Source organism: Aegilops tauschii, chromosome 4 (genome assembly GCF_002575655.3).
Source record: "Aegilops tauschii subsp. strangulata cultivar AL8/78 chromosome 4, Aet v6.0, whole genome shotgun sequence".
Lineage (NCBI taxonomy): Eukaryota > Viridiplantae > Streptophyta > Magnoliopsida > Poales > Poaceae > Aegilops > Aegilops tauschii.
In genome coordinates this window covers 329,590,121-329,600,895 of record NC_053038.3, presented here as the reverse complement: position 1 = coordinate 329,600,895, position 10,775 = coordinate 329,590,121, and the positions used below count along the sequence as shown (strand labels likewise).

At 45.2% G+C, this 10,775-nt stretch overlaps 2 protein-coding genes across 2 annotated transcripts; one reads left to right on the top strand and one right to left on the bottom strand.

The window, feature by feature from the left end:
• On the top strand, window positions 1-590 carry LOC109750411 (calvin cycle protein CP12-1, chloroplastic). The gene has a single exon (XM_020309367.4). The coding sequence runs from the start codon at window positions 1-3 to the stop codon at window positions 391-393; it is 393 nt and encodes a 130-aa protein (XP_020164956.3). The 3' UTR covers window positions 394-590.
• Window positions 591-1,076: 486 nt separating this feature from the next.
• LOC109750418 (bifunctional TENA2 protein) lies at window positions 1,077-3,139 on the bottom strand. The gene is made up of 3 exons (XM_020309374.3): window positions 2,922-3,139; window positions 1,682-1,896; window positions 1,077-1,598 (listed from the first exon to the last, which is right to left on the bottom strand). The coding sequence occupies exons 1-3, from the start codon at window positions 3,054-3,056 to the stop codon at window positions 1,283-1,285; spliced, it is 666 nt and encodes a 221-aa protein (XP_020164963.1). The 5' UTR covers window positions 3,057-3,139; the 3' UTR covers window positions 1,077-1,282.
• Between the last annotated feature and the right edge of the window lie 7,636 nt (window positions 3,140-10,775).

The following is a 10,775-nucleotide window of genomic DNA, read 5'->3' as shown; positions in this document are numbered from 1 at the left end:
ATGGCCACCATCACCACCATGGCCTTCATGGCCACCTTTCGGGCTCCCAGAACCGTTGCGCAGCCCCCGGCCACGCTGCCATCTCGCCCGGACGTCGTGTCGTTCGCGGCCCGGGCGATGCGCGCGCACGGCCGGCGGCTGGTGGCCGTGGCGGGCTCGCCGTCCACGCCCCCGGAGCTGGCGCAGAAGGTGACGGAGAGCATCAAGCAGGCGGAGGAGACGTGCGCGGGGGACCCGGAGGGCGGCGAGTGCGTGGCGGCGTGGGACGAGGTGGAGGAGCTCAGCGCGGCGGCCAGCCACGCGCGCGACCGCAAGAAGGAGCACAGCGACCCGCTGGAGGAGTTCTGCGAGGACAACCCCGAGACCGACGAGTGCCGCACCTACGACAGCTAGCCGTGCGTGCCTGCTCCTGCCGTCTTCTGCCATTGCCGGCCGTCATTCGAGCTTAGCTTGCGTGGCACATTGGCATCTTGGGCGTGTTAAGTTTGGTTTGTTGCTTTATTTTGTTTGGCTTAGAATAAAGCGAGCAAAGATTTGTTTGTAAAATTACAAGATACTACTATAATGTTTATTAGGAGTTCTGAGTGTGATATCATATTATCAAGGCAAGATGCGAGTGACCATGTTAATTAGTGCCCACTCAACTATATAGCACACAAATCAGAGTGGCGCAGCGGAAGCGTGGTGGGCCCATAACCCACAGGTCCCAGGATCGAAACCTGGCTCTGATATTATTCCTTCATTTTTGCAGTTTTTTCCCCTTTGCTTTTTTTATATGTTTTTCCCCTTTGCTTTTACTTCGTTGCAGCATGCTCTTTCAGAAACAATGTAGGGTCATATGACGTACTGTACTCAGTAACTGGTTGTGACGTTTGGGTTTTCACATGACAACATTATTTCAGTTCGCTACAAACTTACGATTATACATCAAAAGTTCTTGGGAATCCAAAGAAGCCAGCATAAAAATACATACGGACAAAAACATCTATACCGACATTGCAGCCGAGGTTTTCAGAATGAAAGACTGAACACTAAACCGACAAAAACATCTATACCGCCCAAGTAATTCCACGGTGTTCACCAAAGAAACCAAGATACGTGAAAAAATAAAGTGCAATCGAGGTTTCGGTCTGAACCAACACAACATTTATTTCATCCAGGTTATTGCACGGTGTTCATCAGAGAAACCAAGATACAGGGGAAATGACAGTAAAATGCTGAACCCACTGCAGCATCTATTTCGTCCAAGTAACGCACGGTGCTGGCACGATGCAGTCGCCGCTTAGGACTGAGAAGAACTCATGTCCCAGAATCCAATCTCCAGCTCGAGCACACGAAGAAAAGCCTCTTCAGCATTCTTGACAACATCAGGTGGCGCATTCGCCAAGCAGCGATCAGCGATCCGCTGCAGAGACTGGCAGTACTGCTTGAACTCAGGGCTGCCCCATCTCTGACAGGTCCCCAGGAGCTCCGCCGGCGTCTTGTTACCTTCTTCTATGCAGGAAGCAAAACTATCCTGGTACACGGTTTCAATTATCCAAAACGTAGTTATGGCAACAGTGTAGCTGATCTCTGGATCATCAAAGCTCTGGAGAAACCTGGCCATAAGAATAATACCATAGTTAAAATCCTTTAGCACTCTAAGGTTGTAGAATTGTGGCAGTGTTTGACAGAGATTAACCTGCAGTACTCCATATTAGAACTGAGGGGGGAAATACCGGCCAGATCAACACTCCATTTAGCAGCTTCCTTCTTGAACCAAGAGAGCTCATCGCTAAGAGAAGCCAAGCCACCTAGGATTGTTTCCATGTCCGAGCTGTCTGATTGTTTGCAACACTTGAGCAGTACACTAGCTAGAAATGCAACAAATTCCCGCACGAACATGTAGTCCTGACCCTGAAATATGATACATAAACAGATACTATCTTATTTCATGTAGGTAACCACTGCAGAATTGGTCTTAGAAAACAAGCAAGAAACTACATTAGTGAAGTATATGACGTCTGAATCTAACTTTCAACAATCAAGCGCCAATTAAGTACCAAGTACTAATGCAGAGTAATACCCTATTGCTTCCAGCTAAGCAGCTTCCCAATAATAGACATTTAAATGAAGCGCACCGTTTATTTTTTATTTTAGATATCTAGATGTGCTTTAGCAAAACTGAAGAATTAATGTTCCTTCTCTGTGCATCAAGAAGTACTTGTATGAATATGTAATGCAAGTAACAAAAAGCATCGCATTATGTAAACATGACAGGAAATCGCCATGAGTGAACTAGACTATTCAATAAGGAGAGGTATGCCCTTGACCACGGAATCACAACAGGGAATTTGACAGCCTTAACTGCCTAGTTACTGTTGCCTGACAAAAAAGGTCCAACATTATCGCTAATTGAGCAGCAAATTCTGTCGACGGGGAATTTCAATCCTAGCTAACATCCTAATCAGAACAAACACTGTACCATACTGCACTTCAAAACCACCATGGCAAGAGTCCCAGCACACTTTCAGTTTCTGTTTCACACTCCAGGTTTGGTAAACCGTAACCATGCCGTTTCTCAGATTAAGTTGGTTGAAAGTCTAAGCGTTGGCCAAAATAAGCATTCCAGGTCCTCCTACTATGCTGATTTGTAGCAGCAATCCCACAAATCTCCACAAATCTTGCACGCATGCTAAATGGATCAACACATTCAGTAGCCTTATGAAATCCCACCCATACTATCTTTTCTTCTTCTCAGACCACAGAAGTAGCTCTATTAGCCTAGCTCATCTAAGTCAGTGCAAAAAGTCACGCAGTCTGAATCAAGATCCACTGGCAGTGTAAGGTTAGCGATGCTTTACGTAGCAGGAGCCGCTCAATCCAATATAAGTATAATCACCTTGTATCAACTGATAAGCAAAAGCCGAGAAAATGCTGACGAGCCAGCGTTTGAAGGCGGCCAGGTCGACGGAACCGTCGCGGATCGAGACGGTGAAGGGGTGCCGCGTGGCCCGCTCATACATACCGCGGTGCGTCGCCATCCAGGCCGCCGCCGTGCCGCCGTCGCCTTCCATCGCTGCCGTGTGAAGTTGTGATAAGCAGCTTAGAGCATCTCCATGGACATGGAGTTTCTGTGAACATTAGAATGTAAAAATAAATAAAAGAAAAGTCGTTTTTTCATAAACATTGATGAGTATCTTATCTTGTGTGTAGATTGTCGCGATGCTATCATATTCGTGGAGGTTTCAAGAAAAAAATCAATGCTTCGAATAGACTATTTTTTAAAGGAAAATGATAACTTCCGAGCGTCGGAAATCTGGCTGCTCCGTCCGAATTTCTACGAAGCCATTGCACAAATCTTGGCGAGCTCACGTTGACACGTCATCACCAAAACTCGTTCGAGACAAGGCCGCACCGCATCTACCCCCCCCCCCCCCCCCCCCCAGCATTTGAACCACACCCCCTTATCTACATGGACGGAGGAGGCCATGCGCGGCGACGAGCAGCCCATGGGCGGCAACGAGGAGTTCACGCGCGACAGCGAGGCGTCTTGCGCCGTTCCCGTGGCTGTCGACGGCTGAGCCCGGGTGAGCCACCGTGGGAGAGGTGCTCCACCGGACCAAATCGAGGATGTCGTGCGGCGGAGAGAACATGCGTGAGGGCAACGAGGTCGCATGTGCGGGTGGTTTCATGGGATGCGCCGTTCCGTGGCTGCCGGCGGCGGAGCGGAGGCCGGCCACTGCGGAGAGGAGCTCCAACAACCAAATCATGGTGTCGCACAACGGAGGAGGGGTTGCCACCCATGCTTGCACCTTGGCCCCATATTCATCATGTTTCCCTGGACCCCTTTGAGCTCGCCATTGTCTTCTCAAGGTGAGTTGCGTCTTACCCTCCTTCCTCCCCTTCGGATCGATGCACAGAGGCGTCATCGTGCCCATGAAATCCATGACCGGCCTCCGTGGCTGGAGTTTCAAGAGCTCACTAGGCCGACGCCTCGCCCCGCGCCTGCACATACCACCGTCATCCTCCTATTCATGCTCGCATTGGCAGCCACCAGCGCAACCACCCCATCCTCGTTTACCTGAATCAGGTGATTGCGAGCTTTGAACGCCCATAGTAGTTGTGCCGAATGTAGTATCCCTGCATTTTGTGATGTGAGCCACATGGTAATTTAGTTAGCTAATCCTTGATATACTTCTATCTGTTTTTAGCATTCAGAAGTTTTGTTTTGTTTGAGTAATGAAAAACGTGTGCCTAGGTTGCATTTTTAGTGTGTTGATTATTGTCAATAGATGAGCACTTTTGTATTCTCTTTTAAATGATGATGGCAGTGATGGTTTTGATGTGCTACCTCCTATGTTCAGTCCATAATTGCCATGTTAATCTTCAATACATAGTTTTTCATGTTTTAGCATTTTAAGGGACGTAGTAGTAGCCATGGCAATTCAAAATCTGCAAGGAGAGGATCATGTAGTCGACCGTGCCATTTATACAAGTGTTTTATGTTGCCATGTGTTTATGTTTTTGTTGTGCATTCTGATCACATGGCAAATTCATAACATTTTTGTTTTCCCAACACGCCAATTTAGCTTCTTCTTTTTGCAATGCTCTCATGACAAAATCTTTGAAATGTTGCTCAGATGGTGTGCGGCTATTCCCATGGCAATTTTTGTATATGTTTTACAAATCTTTTTGAAGGAAATATGCCCTAGAGGCAATAATAAAGTTGTTATTTTATATTTCCTTATATCATGATAAATGTTTATTATTCATGCTAGAATTGTATTAACCAGAAACTTGATACATGTGTGGATACATAGACAAAACACTGTGTCCCTAGTAAGCCTCTACCTGACTAGCTCGTTAATCAAAGATGGTTAAGTTTCCTAACCATAGACATGTGTTGTCATTTGATGAATGGGATCACATCATTAGGAGAATGATGTGATGGACAAGACCCATCCGTTAGCTTAGCATGTTGATCGTTCAGTTTTATTGCTATAGCTTTCTTCATGTCATATACATATTCCTTTGACTATGAGATTATGCAACTCCCGAATACCGGAGGAACACCTTGTGTGCTATCAAACGTCACAACGTAACTGGGTGATTATAAAGATGCTCTACAGGTATCTCCAAAGGTGTTTGTTGGGTTGGCATAGATCGAGATTAGGATTTGTCACTCCGAGTATCGAAGAGGTATCTCTGGGCCCTCTCGGTAATGCACATCATGATAAGCCTTACAAGCAATGTGACTAATGAGTTAGTTGCGGGATGATGCATTACGGAATAAGTAAAGAGACTTGCCGGTAACGAGATTGAACTAGGTATGAGGATACCGACGATCGAATCTCGGGCAAGTAACATACCGATGACAAAGGGAATGACGTATGTTGTTATTGCGGTTTGACCGATAAAGATCTTCGCAGAATATGTAGGAACCAATATGAGCATCCAGGTTCCGTTGTTGGTTATTGATCGGAGATGTGTCTCGATCATGTCTACATAGTTCTCGAACACGTAGGGTCCGCACGCTTAACATTCGATGACGATTTGTATTATGAGTTATGTGTTTTGGTGACCGAAGATTGTTCGGAGTCCCAGATGAGATCATGGACATGACGAGGAGTCTCGAAATGGTCGAGAGGTAAAAATTGATATATTGGACGATAGTATTTGGACACCGGAATGGTTTCAGGACGTTTCAGATATTTATCGGAGTACCGAGGGGTTATCGGAACCCCCCGAGGAAAGTAATGGGCCTACATGGGCCATAGGGGAGAGGGGAGGCAGCCCACAAGGGGTGGCCGCGCCCCCCTCCCATAGGGAGTCCAAATTGTACTAGGGGAGGGGGCGCACCCCCCTTTCCTTCTCCTCTTCCCTCTCCCTTCCCTCTTTCCCCCTCCATGGGAAGGAATAAAGGGGGGGGGGTGAATCCTACTAGGACTGGGAGTCCTAGTAGGACTTCCCCCTCTTGGCGCACCCGCTAGGGCTGGCCTCCTCCCTCTCCCTCCTTTATATACGTGGGCAGGGCACCCCTTGGAGACACACCAATTGTTCCAAGCCGTGTGCGGCGTCTGTCTTGACGGTTTACTCCTCCGGTCATATTCATGTAGTGCTTAGGTGAAGCCCTGCGCGGATCACATCACCATCACCGTCACCATGCCGTCGTGCTGACGAAACTCTCCCTCGACCCTCTGCTGGATCAAGAGTTCGAGGGACGTCATCGAGCTGAACGTGTGCTGAACTCGGAGGTGCCGTACGTTCGGTACTTGATCGGTTGGATCGCGAAGATGTTCGACTACATCAACCGCGTTAACCTAACGCTTCCGCTTTCAATCTACGAGGGTACGTGGAGACACTCTCCCCCTCTTGTTGCTATGCATCTCCTAGATAGATCTTGCGTGAGCGTAGGAATTTTTTTGAAATTTCATGCTACGTTTCCCAACACTTTTCCCCATGGCAATTTGTAGATACTTTGGATTTTCGATATAGCATGTCAATTTTACTAATTAGACCATGGGAATGTCTCTAATTAGACCATGGCAAACTTAATTTATAGACATTTTTTCCTTTCCAACATGGCAAATTCATAATGTTTTGTCTTCCCAACATGGCAAATTTAGCCTTTTTTGCAATGCTCTCATGGCAAGTTCTTGAAATTTCACTCCGATGGTGTGCGGCTATTCCCATGACAATTTATAAATGTTTCTCAATATGTTTTCCCCATGGCAATATGTAGATAATTTGGATATTTGATATAACATGGTCATTTTACTAACTAGACCATGGGGACTTCTCTAATTTAGACCATGGCAAACTAAATTTATGGACTAGGGCAAACTTAATTCAAGTAAAATCATGTGCACATGGTCATTTCTTTACACATGTTTGGTAATGTCCACAAGGCAAAAAAAATCATGCTAAGATGGCAAAATTCTTTTTTTTAGGTGTGCGAGTCATGGCAGTTTTTTCCTTCCATTTGACATGGCAAAATTTACTTTTTTTTGCAATGGAAATTTTATCTTTTGTTGCATGGCAAATGTAACTACACCGCCATGCAGTGGCGGAGCTAGCAAGAATCAACTGGGGGGCAAATGGTAAAATATGAGTGTTTGGGGGGCCAAAAGCTAAAAAAATCTCTCATCTAAGCCCTCACAATATTTTTTTCTTCACAAGTTGCATCAATGTTGGGGGGGCCACAGCCACCCCAGGAGCCTACATAGCTCCGCCACTGCCGCCATGGCAAATCCTTCAATTTTATTGCCATGGCAAAATGCAGCTTTCATTTGCCATGGCAAATTTATGTTCATTACCACGACAATAGTACCTTCATTGCCAGGGCAAATTTATTTTTACATGTCAATTTAATAGCTCATGGCAATTTTTTTTTCATTGGACCATATTAATTTTGCCATGGCATTTTTTTTACTTCAAGTACATTTGAGCATGGCAAATGAATAAGAAATAAAGTCTACAATCATTTGAGTACATTGTGCATACCATGAGGCAAAAAAATGGGCATGGCAAATTCTTCAATTCTATTACCATGGCAAATGTAGTTTTCTTTTCCCATGACAAATTTACATTCATTACTTTTACATGTCAATTAAATAGATCATGGCAATTTTTTGCTTTATCATGGGACCATAGCAAAATTGGCATGACAATTTTAAATTTCAAGTACATTAAGCATGGCAAATGAACAAGAAACAAAATCTACAATCATTGAGTACATTGAGCATACCATGAGGCAAACAAAATTGTGTGTATTTGGTCATACAACTATTTTTTGGAATAAGTGTGTCTCATACATCATAGCAAATTTTGAAACACTTCTTTGGAATAGTCACACGACAAATGTATGAATTTTTTATCTTCAAAACTTGTTACTTTCTAAGAACATGGCATTTTTTAAACCTTTTTAGCATGGTAAATTTACTTTTATTGCCATGGCATTTTTTCTTTATTCTTGCCATGTCATTTTTTTTTACATTTTTTTCTTGTTCGTGGCAAACTTAACTTTTTTTGCCATGGCAAATTTACCCTTATCGCCATGGCAATTTTAATTTCACATACATGGCATTTTTTTACTTTTATCTCTCTTGACAAATTTACATTTTGATGAAGCATGGCAGGTTCCCTTTTTATTTTTTGCCATGGCAACTTTTTGTCATTTTTTTCTTTTTAGCATGGTAATTTAATTTTATTGCCATGACATTGTTACTTTATTCTTTTCATGGCAAGCATAATTTTTTTGTTGCCATGGCAAATTTACCATTATCGGCATGACAATTTTAATTTCACATACCTGGCAATTTTTACCTTTATCGTCCATGACAAATTTACATTTTTATGGAGCATGGCAAGTTCACTTTTTATTTTTGCCATGGCAAAATACTTTACATCCGTGGCAATTTTTTGCCTTAAAATACATTACCATGGCAAACATACTTTACATCTTATATTGCCATGGAAAATTTACATTCATTTACCACGACAATAGTACGTACAATATCAAATGTCAAGTTTACTTTATAGCACATGGCAAATTTTTACTCATACCCACGTTAATTGAACTTCACAACTTATGTCGAATTTATCTATAGTCCACGGCAAATGTAGCTTACAGCCATGGCAAAATAACTTTACAACCTATGGCAAGTTTGGTTTTTTGTACTCATGGCAAACCTACTTTATGTGCCATGGCACACATACTCTATGTACCATGGCACTTTCTACTAAACAATGCATGGCACAATTATTTTTTGTTCTCTACGATGGCGACTGTATCTTATTATTTGTTATCATGCCACTTTTTTTTACAATATTTTCAGTTCTTTTGGATCATCTCCTCAAAACACAACGAAAATTTACGTTCTAACATGGTATTTTGTTGGTGTCCTTGTGTGTTTAACATATGGCGGACCTACTTATGTGTGAATGGCAGTTGTAAATTTTCATATATGTCATTTTTAGTTTTGGCAAACTTATGTTCAATCACAACTGACATCAACTTGTTTTTGTGTTTTTTATCCATTAGTAATTTAAAGTCGGGTCTATGCACTACTTTTTAAGTTTTTTGTATCATCACAAATAAACTGGACCTTTTTTGTGGCCCAAACTGTCCTGCTGTTGTTCCCGCTGAAAAAGCCCTAGGGCCACTCAGCTCATAGGTGGTCGTTCGAGTCCGCTCCTAGCACCCATTCCTATCGAGCGTTTTTGTTCGAGAGGATGGCTTCCTCCTACCGAATGTTCGGGAGATATTGATGTCCTTTTTTAAAGTATTTTGGAGCACTGTTTTTTTTGCCCACACATCCACAAATATCATTTAATCATGAAAATTTGCACCCATGAGAAAAAATATTTTTGTAAAAAAAATCAATTTCACTTTTAATTTGTTGAATTTTACTGTTCATACCAAGCTTTTGAGCTCTAGAATGGCACTTTCGATCTTCAATAGCACCCAAAATTTGAGCCAATACCCAAAACTATCAATATTGGCATTTTGCTCAAAAAACTAGCTCACACCTATATATGCATGGGGAATAAAGAGTATGGGTAGGCACCCATATTTTGTTACCAAAGACCCATATATGGGTCTTGGCTAGGTGAATATCCATCCGACCAAAAATCATGGTGTGCCGCTCAGTGAAATTTCACCTCGCCACGCTGCCAAATCCTGGGTCTGCGTCGGGCGACTCCATCAATCGTCGGCAGCTCAGCGACCACTCCTACAGTCACTCGAGCCACACCGATAGCCATCACTCGGGACCGCCCGCCACGATCTCCGTCGAGCTTCAAACAATGCTGCTTGGTCCCTGCAATTTCGCCCCCGACCCCGCCATTGCCCTAGAGTCACTCGAACCTCACCACTAGCCATCGCTCAGGACCGCCCGTCACGATCTCCATCGAGCTTGAAACAATGCCGCCTTGTCCCGGCGATTTCGCCCCCAACCCCGTCATTGCCCTAGATGGTCGTTGTTGGGGATCGTAGCAGAAATTTAAAATTTTCTACGCATCACCAAGATCAATCTATGGAGTCATCTAGCAACGAGAGAGATGAGTGCATCTACATACCCTTGTAGATCGCGAGCGGAAGCGTTCAAGTGAACGGGGTTGATGGAGTCGTACTCGTCGTGATCCAAATCACCGATGACCGAGCGCCGAACGGACGGCACCTCCGCGTTCAACACACGTACGGAGCAGCGACGTCTCCTCCTTCTTGATCCAGCAAGGGGGAAGGAGAGGTTGATGGAGATCCAGCAGCACGACGGCGTGGTGGTGGAAGTAGCGGGGATCTCGGCAGGGCTTCGCCAAGCTTAGCGAGAGGGAGAGGTGTTACGGGAGGGAGAGGGAGGCGCCGGGGGCTGTGGTGCGGTTGCCCTCCCTCCCCTCCACTATATATAGGGGCCCTGGGGGGCGCCGGCCCCTGGGAGATCCAATCTCCAGGGGGGCGGCGGCCAAGGGGTGGCTTCCCCCCCCCAAGCCAAGTGGGGGGCGCCCCCACCCCTAGGGTTTCTAACCCTAGGCGAAGGGGGAGGCCCAAGGGGGGCGCACCAGCCCACCAGGGGCTGGTTCCCCTCCCACTTCAGCCCATGGGCCCCTCCGGGATAGGTGGCCCCACCCGGTGGACCCCCGGGACCATTCTGGTGGTCCCGGTACAATACCGGTAACCCTCGAAACTTTCCCGGTGGCCGAAACTGGACTTCCTATATATAATTCTTCACCTCCGGACCATTCCGGAACTCCTCGTGACGTCCGGGATCTCATCCGGGACTCCGAACAACTTT

Bases quoted from the DNA above. Each gene is read 5' to 3' on its own strand.
- LOC109750411 (XM_020309367.4), top strand. From the start codon at position 1: ATGGCCACCATCACCACCATGGCCTTCATGGCCACCTTTCGGGCTCCC.
- LOC109750418 (XM_020309374.3), bottom strand. From the start codon at position 3,056: ATGGAAGGCGACGGCGGCACGGCGGCGGCCTGGATGGCGACGCACCGC. The intron at 1,897-2,921 runs GTCAGCATTTTC...ATCATATTTCAG, and splicing joins CCGCCTTCAAACGCTGGCTC to GGTCAGGACTACATGTTCGT. The intron at 1,599-1,681 runs GTTAATCTCTGT...TCTTATGGCCAG, and splicing joins TCTAATATGGAGTACTGCAG to GTTTCTCCAGAGCTTTGATG.